Here is an 18,635-nt window from a genome sequence, read left to right as displayed (position 1 = left end):
ATAAAATAGCCAGTCTCCATTTTCTGGTACATCGTTTAATTCACTTTCCACTTAACATCAAGAGATATAATAAGAAAAGAACCTTTATTGAGGAAGTAGCTGTACTCGACGGCACTGTAAAATGTAAATTTGTTAAAAAATGTACCCAATAATAAATTTGTTAAAAAATGTACCCAATAATAAATTGTTGGATGCATTTGAAACCATTAAAGTTGCTGAATGTAAGAAAAGCTTAAATAAGGACAAAGGGCCAATTCCTCACAGCACATTCTATAGTTTAGTAGTGAAGGAATATATGTGTACAGCCTACAAAACACCTGCAGGTTGAACCAAAAGCTGGTTGAGTAAATGGAGAAACAAGTAAATGAGTATCAGTGTGGTTTCCGCCATAACCGCTCCACTGTTGATCACAGTTGATCAACCGTCAAACCGTAGCGAGCTCTGCCAGGATCCCAGCCAATGCCTAGCTACGCCACTAGTGTGTTTAGTATGGAGAATTCAAATTAATACCGATTTCGAAATTAGTAAAACACGTTGAAAAATCGCATCAGCTGTTTCATAGCGAAAATTGATCGTTCGGTTATGAAGGTAATAAAAAACTAAAACACTTACGAAACTCTTTTATTCCATTTGCCAAAGTAAAATACAGTGTGTTTCATATTCATATAAACACTATTCATCACTAACACAGTACATTTAGAATTTAGAAATATCTGGAACCGTTGATGATAATCATTCAGATCTTGTTCTTGTTTACTACCACTACATTACTCACAATACTATCGCGTGTTTCTTTACCCAAGTAATCATCTGAGGATGAGAGTCTACCTTCAGAGATTATATTGTAGTATGTAGTAAACAGAGTATTCAGTATTTATAATTTGTCTTTTTTCCAAAAACAGCATTTATGATTCTACAACGTATAATGATTTGAACTGTTTACACACACCTCAGAATTATAAAAGTCTGAATTTTATTTTGTAAAAAATTTATTGACTAAAGAATGTCAATTTTATCTTGATCCATATATATCTACATCAGATTATTGATAATAATTAATTCATTACTTTCAAATAGAACTGATGAAATTATTTGAAATGTTAAAATGAAAGGTAATGGTGATATTGTATCTTCTGCAGATCAACCATAACATTCATATACACTAAAGGTGAAAAGTTTCTGCCACCCCATAATCCACTCATTTAATTTGAAAAAAATACACTTCAACAAATTTCTCTCTCATATTGTCAAGCGAAGGTCGAAACAAACAAAAAATAATAGTGTCCGTTATTTGTTTACTTTATACGGTTGCATTTTTATATTTTGTCGGAAGATTTGTTTATTATTCTTCAACTGTGAATTATTTTTTCGGTGTTTATGATTGTAGTTTAGTCTCATTTGGCTCTGCGAGACACAAGAACGTGCTGTGATTTATACTTTTTGGACCATGACATCTTTTTGTGAAGTTCTTGTACGGATTGCTTTTGTTCTCGCAACTTCAGACATGTTAGTTGTAAAACAAGGTGAAATCAACAAATTATCAGTTGAAACTTGTGCATTAGTCGCAAGTCTTCATAGTTTAGGAAAAAGTAACCGTACCATTGCCGTCAAATTAAAAATACATCGACATACCGTGGAAGACAACAGGAGCTTTGACGATAGAAAACGTTCAGGCGGACTCGAAAAACACAGCAGGTGTATTGTATCGATCAGAAAAACATGATTAATGACTCACGGGTCAGAGATAGCAGCTTAGATCAAGGAATCTAGGGATCTGCCTTTGAGTACTTCTACAGTGAAAATGAGATTGAGAGATGCTGAACCTTTTGAAATAGTGTCAGTGAAGAAAATTATTTCAAGTCAAAATAAAATGGTTGCAGCAGGTTAAATAACACAAAAATTGGATGCAGGAAAAGTGGGAGCGATTTTTATGGAGTGATTAGTCAAAATTTGAGGTTTTTGAGTCTGAGTGTTTGTGCGCAGGTCAAAGGAAAAACGAATGTCAGATCTATATGTAAATCCGACTGAAAAATATGGCGGACGTTCCGTAATGGTTTGTGGATGTTTTGGAGGAAATGCGAAAGAATGCTATGAAAAAAAATTGAAGGAAAATGTAGTACGTTCTGGCCAGCGCCTTATTGGCAAAAAATGTATCTTTCAGAATTACAATGATCCCAAGCATTCCTCGCAGCTGTGTAAAGAGTATTTGAAAAAATTGGAAAGGAATAATGTACTGGAAGTAATGATTTGGCCATCACAGTCGCCCTCCCTCAACCCTGTTTGAATTTTTGTGGACAAATTGGTCTGGGATGTCAGAAAACAGTGTCCTACTTCATTTCCAGTCCACATTTTTGGAATATCCTGAAAAGCAAAGGGAACCAAATAGACGACTATTATCTGTCTAAATTGGTACAGAGAATGCCGAAATTGTGCAACGAAATAATGTGGGTAGGCAAAAACTTTTGACCGGTTGTGTTGGTTTATTACTGATTTACTAATACCAATTATATTCAGAAATAATAATTTTTAAAGTGATAAATATGTATCTGCAGATTTTGTTATAGTATAGGCATTTATAAATCTTCGGTATGAGTAAATTATATACTTACATAAACAATTGTGATATGAATACATAAGCGAGATTTATGAAACAATCTAAAATCTCCGTGTACAAATAAAAATCGAGTGTTTGCAGTTATTAAGAAGGAAGACGAAATAGTGACTAACATTAAAGAGAACTATATGGACAGTATTATATGTTATTAAGGCACATTTTTCTTTAGAAATGCATTACACGATGCAATTACAGAATAGAATTAAAATTTTGAGAAAGTGGTGTATTCATAACACATAATAATATGTAAGTACAAAATACATTAGTATCTTCAGTCAGGAAGTAATTTCTAAATGGCAATAATATTTTTGACCCTTCATTTGTATACCAATTATCATTAAAAATCAGACTTATTATGGTATACATCACTCAATAAGTCGTATGAATGACACACAGATGGCGCTGCCATTGTCAAATCCATATGACGTTTATGAAGTACCAACATTTAAAAGACTAAGTGTGGAATTTCACATTTCGATTAGTCAGAAAAAATTGACAGCTATTACAGTGAAGCTACTTCTGTTATTTTCAAAACAATTTCGTGTGTTAATTTATTATTGCTTTTTGATGAAAAAAAATACTGTACAAGTTCAGCAATGGGTTCAAAAGTGTTATCCGAATTTTGCTCTATCGAAAAGAATAATTTTATATTGATTTGCTGAATTCAAACGTGGTCTTCTAGACACCGATGATGGTGAACGTTCTGGTCTTTCAATTGAGGTGGTTACTCCAGAAAACATCAAAAAAGTTCACAAATTGGTTATATCTAATCGTAAATTGGAATTGCGTAAGATAGCTTAGGCCCTAAACAAGTCAGAATGCAGTGTGTTCACAATTATGCATGTACATTTGACCATAAGAAAGCTTTTTTCAAAGTGGATGCCGCGTTCACTCACATTGGATCAAAAACAACATGTTGATGATGTTAGCGCAGTTATTGGCATGTTTACGAGTAATAAATCAGATTTTTTGCGTCGATATGTGACAATGGATGAAACATTGATCCATCACTTCACTCCGGAATCAAAACGATTATCATGTGAGTGGACTGCAGCTGGTGAATCACGTTCAAAGTATCTAAAGGCACAACAGTCAGCTGGGAAGGTTATGGCTTCAGTATTTTGGGATGCGCTTGGAATTTTGTTCATCGACTAGGAAGAGACAATGAATAAGCGAGTAATACAGAGTTGTTGGATTTGTCGAATGCAAAAATCAAGGGAAAACGGCCTCATATGTCGAAGAAAAATACAAGACAATGCACCGATTTACAAGTCGATGGCAACGATGGTGAAATTGAACGAATTTACTTCGAATCGCTTCTTCATCCACCATATAGTCCAGATCTGGCTCCCAGTGACTACTGGCTGAAGTCAAAAAATGCTCGCCGATAAGAAATTAAGCCCAAATGAAGAAACCATTGCCTATTTGGGGGCAAAAGACAAAAGATAAATCCCTCAAACAAACACGGCATCGAAAAGATAGAGAAGTGTTGGTACAATTGTATTGTTTTTTAGGATTTTACACTGATGAATAAAATCGATTTTTGACAAAAAATGTGTTTTTCTTAGTTAGTCACAAGACTCATTGAGTGATGTGTTACTTTTAATCTTAAGGAAACTTATACAAAACTTAACGTAAAGGTAACATTCTACCTTTCAGATTAGATCTTTGCTCTAAATCCAGCTTTGAAGGAAATATTACAAAAAGTCACAGAATTTTATAAAAGTGAAATGATTAAGAAATCCATAGATAGAAATTTATCATATAGTTTATTGACAATGTTGAAAATTAAAAATTTTGTAAGTAGTTTAAACATTGCAGTAAGGTTGATATATTGCGTGACGTCCTAGGTATAAAATAAACACTGAACATAATGATACAAAGTTATACGACAGTTATTCTCTCGGTTATTCTAAAATAAGAGTTATTATTAAACTTTGATTAACCTGAAAAATGGTATATAAATCGTGTTTTGTGTCAGGATGTAAAAAAACCACGAATAGGTTTTTTATGATTCCATGAAATTCCAATATACAACAAAAATGGTTTGATAGTGTTGATCGTTTTGACGATCCTGCGAGATGTAATTATTTTTGTTGCTAAGATCATTTTAATGTAAGATTCAAATTTTAATGTTTTATAGTAATTGCATTTAATTTCTAACGTGTTAATGTAATAATGTAAGAACTTAACCTATAAAAAGTTTATTCATTTTATTCTTATATATAGAAAAATGTTTTATTTATACTTAACTAATAAATAAAAACTGAATTATAACAGCATACACTACATTGCCGGCAACGATAACCTCGAGATCACCAAACAGACAACTGCTCAATGTTCTTATTAAACCTACGACGTCACAACAGAAATTCAATGAAAATCGTTTTCTTATGTAGTTAAAAATTTCAAATTTATGCGATTTTCAATTAAATGTTCAAATATTATTTTTTCACTTTTAATTAAATATTTCACTTTTTGATATTATTTCACATTAAACTTATAAAATAAACAAAAACATGAATACTTTCTAAAAAATGCAAGTACCCTATACCAATCTAATCATAAACAGAATATTGAAACAAAATTGACAATCATCAAAAAAATGTGACAATTCTTATACGTAATTGACTGAAAATGAACAACCAGGAAGATTATTGAGATATTTTCAAATTTGGATATGCACCTGGATCATGAAATTCGATCAAACTACAAAAGTTGTCTTGAACTGTGGAAGAGCTTCATTTGTAAGATCAGATGTATTTTTATTTTACTTTTTGTCGTTAATAATGAATAATGAAGATTCAATATTTAGTTTTGCAACTTTGAATAATGTTTTTAAATATTAAGTATAGCTGCCATGTAAAAATGTTGAGTATATTAAGTTAACTGACAGTTCTGAGAACTGGCTGATGTCAGTGATTTATAATATTTAATGGCTCCACTACATTACTCGTTTTTACGAAGTTAACTGAAGTTTGAAGTGCATCTCCACTAGTACGTCGTGAGGAACTTATTACACTTAAATTTTGAGCCCTTCCACTCAAGGGAAAAAACAGACAATGATCGGAAGTTGAGCGAGGCGAGGCAGCACTCACGAAGCAAAGTGAAGTGTGTCTCTACACTCTCTCATTCGATCAGCTTTGTGAGTAGTACAGTAGATGCTTATTATAAATTAATTTATTTGGTATTGCAAAAAGGTTTTGTTTACTGCCTACAAACAAATGTTATATACACATATTCAAATAACTATTGACTATTTACATTGTAAAAAAAATATTTATCAATCTAAAATGCCGTTTCTACTTTTACTAGGTATAAATTTTCAAGTTTTCGTAGTTCAATATGATCATATTCAAAGTAAAATTGTAGACGACTTCAGTATTAAACCTAATTTTATAAAATATCACCATAATACATATAGATTAATATAATCTATAAGTAAATTTTTGTGCAAAGATAAAAAATAAATTTGGGCAAGAAGTTCCTGATTCAGAACAACCTTTTGTAACTCTTTTTAGGAACTATGGTAAATTAAAATTTACATCTAGAACTGTTCATGTCCATCTGTCACATAATGTTCATTTCAGCATTATCTTCATTACATACTACTGGTAAAATGTCTGCTGATAATGGGACATTATAACCACCTACAACTAAAGTAAAAATTACAATTAGAAGTTTTAAAATGATAAAAAATATCAATATTCAATTCAATGTTACATTCATGTACTTTCTCATCACATAAAATAAGTATATCTCCGCGTTAAGGGGGTTCTTACAGTAGTTTAAAATTTGTTAAATCTAAATAACAATTTATGGTAACCTCAATAAAAGGTCATTCGGGCTTCTTGCGACCTAAGCTAGAGCTGCACTTCCTAAAGGTAACTTTATACTACACTAGCACGATATCGTGGATTAATAAAAATTCCTCAGCTTCAAAGTTTCTAAAACATCTGTTATGTATTGAACAGCTGTAAAATGACCTTCCTGAATCAAATTGAACTCACGTGGTTGCAAGAAAAACGTTCTTCCCAGTTTCAGAGTTTTTTTTTAATAATAGGGTAATTATACAATGAGAAAATTTTTGTTGCAGTGCAGTGCTTGTAACAACAAAGTGGCATTGTAATTCTCGCATTCCCAAAATGAATCTGGTCAAGTCTTTTTTGGTTATTACTTTTGGTCTTCAGAAATCGTGCCAATTATCTGATTACAGTAGCTGTGCTGTGAGCAAGTTTTGCTCACTAGTGCTATGGCAGCATTACATTAATCGATTGAAAGTTTTATATTCTCACAGGTGCTTTGCATCATTCACTCTTATAATATGCAAATTAATCACAGGATTCATAAAATTGCATATTAACAATTATCTTTACTATTTTGACAGTGTTGTGAAGAATGTGGCTTTTATATACTCAACAACAAAACATTGTCTCATAACTTTCATATTTCCAATTTATTGGTTTTGATTTAAAAATTTTATGTGTTAATTTTACTACACATTGTATTATTTATAGATTTTCAAGCATCTATGAGAAATTTTCATTGCTTAAACTACCATGATCATCTACTTATATTAAAATCCACATTGCATTAACTGATACTTTTTGATATTGAAGTACTCACAGTCAAATGATTTGAAGTGTTCAGCTACGCCTATTCTACCAAAACTTCCAAATTGTTCGTCCAAATCAATGTCTTCTATTTTAATATTTGATATTTTTGATGAAGATACCTGGGGTTGATTTGAAAGGGTAGTGGTCGTTGTTACTGTTGGAAGCTGGATTTGAATATCAGGAATATGTGGTATCATCTAAACAAATTACATACCATATTAGTTGAATGTATAAGAATAAATCATCGACGATATAAGGTACATATTTATTCCACAAAAATGGTAATGAAATTTTTTAAATCACACAAGTACTTACTTTTTGACCTTCTTTAATATGAGGATTTCTGCACCCCCTACATTTACATTCTATACATGGTTTACTATCTACATAACAAGGACATCTTTGTCCACAACATGTCAACTTTCCTGGAGTGGCTGTTGCATTTCCACATCTACAGCCTTTTTTGGGTTTTACTGTGCATGGTTTTTTGAATAAAGTCTGAAATAAGCATAAAAATGTGTACAATTTTGAAAATATAACAATCTGAACCTACATTTTTCATACCTTTTCTGAAAGCTCTTTTGGTCTACTATTTGTGACAAGAGCTTTGGATACAGTTCCACTTGCTTCTTTTGTTTTTCTTTTAAGGGTAATTTTACTTCCATTTCCAGGATATAAAACAGAGTAAAATGAAGATCTTTGTATGTTTGGAGTTAGAACAATAGCTTTTTCATTGTTTGGTTTACTTTGTGTATTAGTATAAATGCATGGTAGTATTGAATATGTGGATTTTGGTAAACCTCCATTACTTTTATAATCATCTTCAAAAAGAGCTCCCTCTTTTATTAATGATAATAAATTACTTGCCCCCCTTTCAAAGCCTGTACCCAGTTCTGACTCCTGCATTGAAATGCATTTTAGTAAAGGCGAACTTATTAAAGAACTACACATTTTTTTGTAACATTGTAATAATATCCGTAACCTTTTATTTTCTGAATAATCTACACAGTCTCTGCAGCCCTCGCAAGCAGGTTTAATTTTTTTTCGACCCCCTTTACATAGTTTACATATGTGATGCTGACACTGCGCTATTGTTGGCGAATATGGATTTACTAATAAATTTGAACAAACTACACAACACAAAGAATTTCGTAAATATGGTATCAGTCTATAAAGATCTTGCCATGAATTTGAATTTTTTGGATCTGCTTTCAATATTATTTGCGTAGTGGTAACATATAAACTTGTTGAATTCATTTTGGGCCCAGCTATAGATTTATCTTTTACATTCATTTTGATATTATTGTTTCCTCCGTTTCTCCTATTTGGTTATGTTGTTTGACAAATTTTGTTTGTTTACGAATTGTCATATAATGACAAGTATGAAGTTCAATTAATTTTAAATATGTCACAGAACGAAACATAGATAAAGTAATATCAGACTAAATTTCGAGACAGATATTAGAATGAGACACAAAGAAAGAGCTGTCAAGTGTTCCTTTTAATTTCTATGGAGGGTAGATGTAAGGAGAACCATCTCTGTGCTACAGAAAGTGTACATCAAATTCTTTACGTTATGGAGGCGCTACTATGGCATGAGTGTAAATTTTAAATAAAGCGCTAGAAATTTAAGAATAAGGACAGAGAAAGAAAGAAGTGATAGTTGGTACTTTCTTTCTTACAAATTCACAATAATTAATTAATATTCAGCGTTATCTCACAGTGGTTTTTCTAGGTTATATTTACAAAATTATTTTGGACTACGTGAATTGTTTCGATTTTGTATACCAATATTTAATTAACGACTCTAGTCTTTTGAAATATATAATTTTCTAACACTGCATACTTCACTCTATCTAAAATAACTAAGTTCATATGATATCTCGTCCGACAGGAGCGCCATTCTGGTCAAATTTTCCATTATAATTTACCGTCTACAAGCAGACAGTTTTCAAGCTAAGCACCCATATGAGATGGTCCTCCTTACCTCTATCCTCCATATTAATTTCTTCTATCATATTCCTTCCACCGTTATATTTCTCTACTTATCTCGTTCCATCAATAACCGCACAGTGAAACAAAGATAACTCTCTTCTAAACCAGAGGTCGTTTCCTTCTAAAATTGGCACAATTTTTCAATATAGAAATTATATATATTCAGCAGTCTAGAATGACTATATCTATGGAACGAAATATATATTTAAGTTTTTCAATATGGTATCAAAATATGCTTGGGTCAATATATGTAATACTCCTATATGGACACTTTCTATAAGTGGAAGCTGTTCTGACTTAGGAAGACAGAATGTCAACGATTTCTCTATCCTCCGAGGTTTCAGCTTGCTTCTGCGCATTCTCAAGAGAAAATGAATATTGTCGGCACCGTAACGTGAGGACATTTTTTCCCAGTATTTACAACTCATTTCTTATTTATATAAAAGTTGAATCACTAGTTAAAGATTGAATAAAAAATTGTTCTAGAAGTCTATTCATATTATTTTCTTAGTTCTTGAATATGGAATTCACAATACACTTATAACAAGTATTATATACCTAATTTTTTAAGTTAGAGGGCGACAATTCAACTTCTTTTTTATAATTATTATAGAATGTCGTCATTGGCTACATTGCATGAGCGGCAAATGTATATTATTTTTATCGAAAAATTTTAAACTAATATAAATGCTTTGTCCTGTTTGCTGGTAGGATGTTCTAAATAAGCATAAAAGGATCAATTTTGTTTTTACTTATTCCTACTACATTAAAAGAATATGGGGAAAAATATAAACCTCAAGGGACTCTGTGACTTATCCCTAGTCATTTTCTCAATTCTCTTTATGTTAACACAGCTTAGTGTACGTCATTAGTCGATTTTGCAAGCGCAGGCAGCTCATCATATATATGGGTTTTTAGCAAAAAAACAAACCATAATAAAAACGAAACATTTCAATTTGCATGCCGCCGAGCTAGACGCTTTTATGTATAAATTAACTAAAGTGTGTCTCTCAGGGCCCCTGTCAGGTATCACGACATCTTAAATGATCATTTGATCTAAATTATGTTTTATATATGGCATTTGAGACTTCTAAAGCATTACCCATGGATAAATCGCGGCTTAGCAAGTTAATAAAAAGTTTCAAAATATTCCAGGCCATAAATACAGCGCTGCTACTATGGTACCAATGTTTAGAGCTGATTTCATTTCATTTCAGATAACGTCGTCAGCGGTTTCGTCCTCCTCAATGCACCAAGGGCACTCCGGATCGTTCATGATGCTCATGGTGTGGAGATGACGAAGAACATTGATATGAAGAGTGGAATTTTGAAAGAAATCTAATTCTTTTGTCAATTGGAAAGCTCTCAATATAATCCCCAATGCACAGTAAAACAAATTAAGGAACCACAAGAATTGCTACAGTAAGAATTCATTTAGAACGAAGCTTTAATAAGTGTACAATACACAGTGGTTTCTCCCTCTCGGAATTGTATATGCACGCAGCCTAGTAACGACTTGAAGAATGAATGAGGGAATTTTTTGCATGAACGTGAATCTAATATTAAGTCTAGTGGTTAACCTTTGTTTTCAACGAATTAGTCTTGTATGAAATATACATTTCCTGAAAATAAAGTACCTTATTCAAGAACATTTAATTCTACAAACATTTCTTTAATTCCAACTATGTTTAATTTGTATCTTGCTTTTATAATTTAAGAAAAGAATTGAATAATCCATCAGCTAATGCATTCATCCATTGGTATACTAGCTAAAAATGATCCTGTCATATGGTTATGACTAGTATGTCAGGCGTTTCAACTCTGAGTGTTATGTATAGATAGTCTGAAACAGTGATATTTGACATTTTGGAGACTTCCTTCTTCACCAGGGCCTCAAGCAAACAATTCAAATGCAGTAGCCTTCCAAGTATTATTGATTTTAGTTCAATAAAAAACATTTTACTATTTGAATAAATATATTTGAAACAATACATAGATTATATGATTTAATTCAATCATATTAAATTCTGTTAATTAACTTAAATCAAAAATTAAAGTTTAACTTCTCAAAAAATCTTAAATGCTTAACTTCAAAAAAGTTGTAATGATATATAAAAATATTTGAGTGGAAGCCCATTTCAATGCACACTTAACTCATTTTCATGATAATTTTCAATCTTTTTGGAGAAGATTTACAAGTTCATCAAAAGTTCCTCTTAAGGAATCAATAAAATCGGAACCGCGATGGTAAGGAGGATAACTGGTTACCAATACTCCTAGTTCATCATCTTTAATAATATACCTAAAAATAATAAACTATGTATAAACCATTGAATGGACTAACAGATGAAGTTAGCTGTACAAATAACAGAAGAAAGTGGTTTTTAAATTTATCCAGCACTATAAAATACATATTGCTAGGTAATTATTAAAAGCACAAAGTATAAGACGGTCCTTCATTAGTCGCTTTCCAATTTCCAAATTTGAAAACATGTTACAAATTATTTGTTTATTTGTTGTCGTGTCCGAGATACAAGATACTTGATTAACTGAATATAAAATAGGAATACTATGGAAGCACTTCTTTGAAACTAGACTTTTTACTATATATACCTACTTAGGCGCTTTTACAGTCATCTTCAATAAGGTAGTACTACCGTTACCACAAGTGTCACATGCGTGCTCTGTGTAGTTTGATTTGTATTACATATTTATATTTGGCAACGCCGCGTAAAGGAAAAGAGATAGAATATAATATGTATGTTACAGTAAAAATGATAAATTGGTGGTTATGCATAATCACCACTGAATTTGGTAAATATGATAAATTATTTCATATTTATCAAATATACCGGTTAGTTTATAAAATCCTCAACTAGTTATGGGGAATATGATAAATATCATGTTTTTTTTTAATTAAATCAAATCAAACTAAATTTGTGTTGCCGAGATTCACATACAAGTCGACCTTCTTTTTGGTATGTTCTGTAGTGGTGATTATGTATAATCACCGGAAATTTTATATGATAACCGAATTTATTACTTTTACTGTAAAATGTATCCCCTCATACCGCGTTCTGTACACGTTCAAATTTCTCGCGCGTCATAATCTCGTCCGCAGTGTTGCCTCATGCCACATAGCACATTTTTCTTAATTACTTACTAATTATTCTTATCACAAGCTCTTAAGTTCAAATTTCAAGTAACCAAAATGTATATCTATTTATATTACTTTTATTGAAATATGGACGTCACGCTATATGAAATAAGGGATAAACTCGGATGTCCCATAAGCATCAATGGAAAAAGCAAAAATGTTTGAATGTAATCTTTTCTTCAGTTTTCTGTAGACCTCTAAAAATTTAACTGGTTGATTATCTTATAATAATAAACTAATATTCCAAATTTAATTGAATTCTGAAAGGAAATTCTAAAACCAGTAGTACTAGTACTATCTTAAGTACTATTACATATTCCCAATTTGTCTCTGAATCCAATAAGAAATTTTTTTTCTAAATAAACACAAATGTAAATCTAAATTAATTTGAAATAAATGCCCACATAACATCAATCCTACAGTTTGTGTTTAAAGGACAATTTTGAAACTCATTGAGCCCAAACATTTATCTGGTGTTTGAGAGGAAAGGAAGAAACGCAACTGTGTTCGACACATAAATCTTAAAAACGACAATTTGGAACATGGATTTGAAACATTGCGCACCCGTGTGCTAATTTGATGCTTAAATTGTATAATTGGAAAGCGATAATTGTCAGCAGTAGTGAGATCACAAAATATGGGATAATCAAGACATATAGAGGTAGGGGTACTGAAAAAAGATGCCAATATGGAGGACAAAAATGTGAAAGCAGATCTACAAATATTGCGAAAAATAAATAAGTAATTATTTAAATGCAACATATTTTTTCAAATCATTTCAATGTCATACCTTCAATAATAATATATAGGTATCAGTTATTGCAATTTGGGTTATAAATTTATTTCATCCCAGTTGGTTAGCCTGATAATTAGATATGTAACTGAGGACTAGATAATCAAGTTTCCTCTAAACATATAATTAAATATGAAATATTTTATAAATATTGGAAGAAATATGAGGATTTATGTTAATGTTAATGATGTATATTAATACAATATTGAGAGAATAATTGAATTATGGCGTATAATTTTCTAATAAAGTGTGCTGCAACTAAAGCATTAAATTTAATCATTTTTTACAAACTTCTATTCATAAGGGACATGTATGGTATATTTGAATAAATTTTCCAATTCTTGAACGTTTAAATCACTTACCCCACTCCTAACCCATTTTTAACCACCGGACCAAAACCTCCAGCAAAAATAGCTGGAGAATTTAGAGTGCTTGTAGACAAAATAATATGATTCAACATGGCATAGGCAGGATCTTCAAATATGTTACAAGCCATATTTGTTTTTTCTGCAAATTTTTTCAGAGCAAACAAATGTCTATCAAAGCCTTGACCCATAGCAGCCTCTCTTGTTAATTGGTTGTGAACTTTTGAACATTCTGATATCAGATATTTCAATTCTGACACTGGGGGTTTGTATTTTGATGTAACTGCAAGAACAAATGCCTAGAAAAATATTTAGAAGTTAAATTATATTAACATTTTTCAAATATAGCTCACCTTTGTGGCATTGGTGCAAGGCCTAACAGTTTCTGTTCTACCATGCTTGAAAGCTGCTGTACTACATGATTCATATGTTGGAACAAATTTTCCAGTCATTCTATAATATCCAACTTGAAAGCCTAATTGCATTATAGCATCAGGACTTACTGCTTGTTTTTTGCAGACATTTTTGCCAATTCTATTGAATATTAAATAATCTATATCAAGACTTTTGCAAGTGCTTTTATATTCGTTTTTAGCTTCTTGAATACTAGATTTGATTTTATCATTGAGGTGGACATCTGAAATAACAATGTTATGTTATTAAACAAATTATTAAAAAAAAATCATATTTACCTAGACGTATCACATTTGAAATATTATCATCATAAGGATCAGTGTCTGGAGAAATAAATGGATTCTCTCTTGAATCAGTGAAGACATCTTGAATATATCTTAAAACTGCTACCCCATCACCCCAAGCATGTTCAAAATTAACTGCAGCTTGTCCATCTTTGGAAATTTGAAGTGAAAACGATTTATCAAACCATCTGAAAAATGTATTTGATATGAATAATATGTAGTTTTCACCATACCTTGTATACTACTGTGACTTTAATCACAACTATTAAAACTTACCTATTTTCTCCATCTCCATGTAAAAAGTTTCTTACTATACCATAGGGATCTTCCCCTAAATCCTCAGAATCAAGGCAAACATTAAATAGAGCAGAATCAATATATTTCAAGCACTGGTCATTTCCATTTGATTCTAATTCATGTCTTAGGCTAGCCCACTTATTCCTTTCCAAGGTTGTTAAAATGCCAATTGGTAACTCACATTTAGGAATAGGGTCTTCTAAAATATACTTCAATCTTGCTAAAATCTGTTTTGCTGGTATAATATCATTATTATTAGTAAGAACCCTAAAAGCATAAAAGTGACCTTTGTACTGTACTGTAATATGTTTTCCAGCTGGATTGTGAATAAGCCTGTCTTTGTCAATTTCTGGAATCCTAGTAGTGTTGAACAAATTTGGATATTGACTCATATCTAGAGGATATGCTTTGAATAGATACGCCCCATACCAGGATATTGCTGGAGGTAATTTACTACAAATGTTTCTAAATCTTTCTGTGTCACTTTTCTTTGGGTTAAGATGATATACTTCAGGCTCTAGAATGTCTGCTTTCAATGATTTGTAAAATCTTAATGAACTTATTATCATGTTGGCACTTCTAATAAGTTGATTATTATAAGCTGGTCTTTCATCTTTATGGACAACTAACATTGGATTATAATTTATAGGTATGGGTTTGCGGTCTCGTAAGTAACTATCTGACCAAAATTCTGATATGTAACTAGAATGCTTATTCAATCTATCATAATTTTTTAACAGTTCTTGAAGATGTTTCCCAGAAGTATTTATAAATTGTTCTACATTGCTCTCCGTTTTTCTGTATGCTTCATCAATAAGAAGAGGCTTCTGTGCTGCTAAATAGCGTTTACATGTTAGATCTAAGGCAGGTATTGGTAAACGAGGTAAAGATCTTTGAAAGTGCATTGTAGGTATTTGGCTTTTTTGCATGAACTGATAATTCGCATATTCCTTGGATATTAATTTTTTCTTCAGCAATTTATAAATCTCTTGTGACTGATTTGTTAACACATCCACTTTTTGTCGTAATACAGTCATTGTATGTAGACAGTTTGACTCGGTTCAGGTTATATTTACTTACTGATAATAATACTTCTTCACAAGTTTTCTACAGGTTTACACTTTTGTATGTGACCTATTTTATATCAAATTGTTAACAATGGATTTTAACTTCATAACATAATTTTAAATGACAGACAAGTTTCTTTGTGAATTCATAAATTGAATATGAAAATTAAACAAACCACAGATTGAAATAAACAAACATAAACAAACAAAAACAAAATTCTTTATCTCAAAATAACAGGTTAGATATATTTATCAGCATAGAACTATAAAATGTTCTGTGCTGCTAATAGATTGTGAGAATGCTATAGAGAGATATATTATTTATTTAGGTTCTGTGGAAATTTAATTTCAGTTTCTAATTTAATGTAAGAGGGCTTTTTGGGAGTTCTGTTGTTATCAAGCTACCATCCTTTTTCTTACATTCTTTCATTGCTACCAGCATACATAAATAAGTAATAAAACTATAATGGACAGATAAATAACTAAAGTGATGACCAAACGCAAAAATTTGAAACGCTCTACAGAACGCGGTAAAAATTTATAAATCAAATCTCAGCCTTTTATTACTTGTTTTGTTCGTTAATTTAAAGAAAAAATCCCAAAAAATCGCAAGCCTCCATAACATGCTGATTATACTACTTATGAGATATAATCTTGATTGATTATATTCTATTTGCAGTATAACTTATGTAGGGTAACTATGTCTAACAGCCGTGCTCAGAAATCTAACTAAAGAAAAACAATATACCTAATTATTTTCTGCGATCCGGTCGCAGGTCATCCATGTATTCTCCGCGCTGTCTCAAAGTTTAATGAACTTAACCTAAAAATTCTTTATGTAGGAGTTTGTAGTTTTTTGAAGAGGTTAGGTGGATGAGAATAGGTCAATAAATCCTTGATGTGAATAGTCGTAGACACTTAATTACTTAAATATGCTATGACTGAGTACTGGCTCTGAAATATATACCAAATTCTATACTCAGCCACTACTGGAAACTATACAAATTTTACGACTGAGGTCCATATTTACCATGTTCGTAAAGATGACATTCTGAATTATAATTTTACTCATAAAACTGTGTTCTGAGTAGGTATAACCAATAGTCAGACATCTTTTATCCCAACGGCTGAGCTGTGGATTTATAGGATTCAGGAGTCAGCCTTTGTAAATTTAGTGTTATTAAGTAGGTACCTACAAACAAACTTTTTAAACTTTCCACAGAATGGCACATAAAAAACGACTAATAGACCAGTAGCTTGGAAATTCTTCTGCAAGATCGCCTGCACGGTCGGATAAAAGAAGGGCCTAGAAAAATGGGTCCAGCTACAGTACTAACTTGAAAAAAAATAAATAAAACTTGTCGACTGGATTAATGAGTTAGCAAAATGTGGATTTCCGTGCAAAAAACGATCTTTTGAATACTGTTCAACAAATTGTTATTAAACAAGAAAGAAAAACGCCGTTTAATGAAAGACGTCATGGAGAAAAATGGTAAAGGTCGTTTTGAAGAAATATCGAGAATTGTCTTTCAGAGGAGTTGGGGCTTCAACAACATCAAAAAGTATAATAACAGTAGAATACTTAGGAAAATGGTTTCTTGAGCTGTAAGCATATTTAAAACAATAGAATGTTTCTAATATTTTGGAACACCTTGAAAGAATATTCAATGGTAATGAGACAAGTGTCTCTATGTAGCTTTAAACAAGAAAGGTTCTAGCACCCAAAGGTTGGAAAAATTTATTAAGAGACGAAAGAAACGCAAAAGAGACAATTACAGTGTTGTTAGTATTTTCTGCAAACGGGAAGACTGTGTATCCAATGGTGATTTTTCCCTATATAAGGCCACCTAAAGCGGTGGTTGATAGCAAACGTTCTGAATGGTACTTGGGTGAATCTGAGAGCAGCTGGATGCATAACGATGTCTTTTACGAATATACGGCGAATGGCTTCAAAAAATGGCTTGAAAAAGACGATATAACAAATCCAGTACTGTTACTGATTGACTGTCATATATACTATTTAACGATGGAATTGAGTAAATTTCGCAGCAGCAATGGGACAATATTGTACGCATTACCTGCCAACATAATGCAAACTGCTGATGTAAGTGTATTTGGAGGACTCAAAAGTGAGTGGAAAAATATGGTAGGAAGTTGGCAGTCTAAACAAGAGAGTGTTAACAGTGTTTAAACAAAGACAACATTTTGCCTTTTATTAAAATAAGTACTTGAAAACAGCTCAATGTCAAATTCCATCATCAATGGTTTTAGGAAGTGCGTGTTGTATCCATTCAATCCTGACGTTGTCGTATACAAAGTATGTGAAAAACCGAATCGAAGATTTGAATATGGCTTCAACTGCTCCTTGCGAAATATCAAAAACAGAATTTGAAGTATTAGTTAAACTGCAGAAAAAATTTAAAGGAAAAAAAACTTGAAAATTTACAGAGTGTCAGGCAATTTATTGTAAAACCATTTACCCGCTAGGTTTTTCTGGCTGAACACTGGAACACTCATGTCTGTACATAGATTTTTAAGGAAGCTATCAGGTACCCCAAATTCGAGGCGTGCCGTTCCGCTATCTTGAAAACGGCAATAAAGGCTCAAACTGTGGCAAAGTTGTGCAAAATGAATACTTTAAGTGTACTCATAAGAGTTGAATTTATAATATTGCCCCATAAGAATGTAGGCGTATTATTCTGGGGTATTGTGAGTTTTGATTCGATAGTAGGTATTCACAGAGTGGTTAGATCCTTTAGAAAACAACAGTTAACAGAGCACAAAGAATGCTTTTATCTACATCTTCGATATTAACATTATATTCAACTACAAAAATCTTTATAATTATTGTTGTGTTGTATTGTAGAAGATGACAGTCAAATTATTAGTGGCCCTAAGCAAATCGCTCATTAACTTGCCATCAATTACTAGAAACAATCTAGCGATACTGCTTTCAGAGAAAGTTTTTTGGAAAATAATAAAAACAGTATTCATAATTTTCACGTCAACACTATAGAGACGGACATCAACAAA

General features: G+C 31.7%; 2 protein-coding genes across 2 annotated transcripts; both read right to left on the bottom strand.

Annotated features, from left to right (window-relative positions):
* Window positions 1-605: 605 nt before the first annotated feature.
* LOC130899881 (E3 ubiquitin-protein ligase MSL2) lies at window positions 606-9,122 on the bottom strand. The gene is made up of 4 exons (XM_057810066.1): window positions 7,795-9,122; window positions 7,546-7,728; window positions 7,241-7,427; window positions 606-6,270 (listed from the first exon to the last, which is right to left on the bottom strand). Exons 1-4 carry the CDS (start codon window positions 8,521-8,523, stop codon window positions 6,185-6,187), a joined length of 1,185 nt encoding a protein of 394 aa, XP_057666049.1. The 5' UTR covers window positions 8,524-9,122; the 3' UTR covers window positions 606-6,184.
* Window positions 9,123-11,182: 2,060 nt separating this feature from the next.
* On the bottom strand, window positions 11,183-15,876 carry LOC130895448 (carnitine O-palmitoyltransferase 2, mitochondrial). The gene is made up of 5 exons (XM_057802737.1): window positions 14,515-15,876; window positions 14,233-14,426; window positions 13,894-14,177; window positions 13,538-13,839; window positions 11,183-11,527 (listed from the first exon to the last, which is right to left on the bottom strand). Exons 1-5 carry the CDS (start codon window positions 15,570-15,572, stop codon window positions 11,398-11,400), a joined length of 1,968 nt encoding a protein of 655 aa, XP_057658720.1. The 5' UTR covers window positions 15,573-15,876; the 3' UTR covers window positions 11,183-11,397.
* Between the last annotated feature and the right edge of the window lie 2,759 nt (window positions 15,877-18,635).

Source organism: Diorhabda carinulata, chromosome 1 (genome assembly GCF_026250575.1).
Source record: "Diorhabda carinulata isolate Delta chromosome 1, icDioCari1.1, whole genome shotgun sequence".
NCBI lineage: Eukaryota > Metazoa > Arthropoda > Insecta > Coleoptera > Chrysomelidae > Diorhabda > Diorhabda carinulata.
The sequence above is the reverse complement of the archived record's forward strand: the minus strand, read 5'-3'. Positions and strand labels throughout refer to the sequence as shown.

Bases quoted from the DNA above. Each gene is read 5' to 3' on its own strand.
- LOC130899881 (XM_057810066.1), bottom strand. From the start codon at position 8,523: ATGAATGTAAAAGATAAATCTATAGCTGGGCCCAAAATGAATTCAACA. The intron at 7,729-7,794 runs GTATGAAAAATG...TGCTTATTTCAG, and splicing joins CAAAAGAGCTTTCAGAAAAG to ACTTTATTCAAAAAACCATG. The intron at 6,271-7,240 runs GTGAGTACTTCA...TTTTTACTTTAG, and splicing joins ACACTTCAAATCATTTGACT to TTGTAGGTGGTTATAATGTC.
- LOC130895448 (XM_057802737.1), bottom strand. From the start codon at position 15,572: ATGACTGTATTACGACAAAAAGTGGATGTGTTAACAAATCAGTCACAA. The intron at 14,427-14,514 runs GTAAGTTTTAAT...TACATTTTTCAG, and splicing joins CATGGAGATGGAGAAAATAG to ATGGTTTGATAAATCGTTTT. The intron at 13,840-13,893 runs GTGAGCTATATT...ATATTTTTCTAG, and splicing joins CTTGCACCAATGCCACAAAG to GCATTTGTTCTTGCAGTTAC.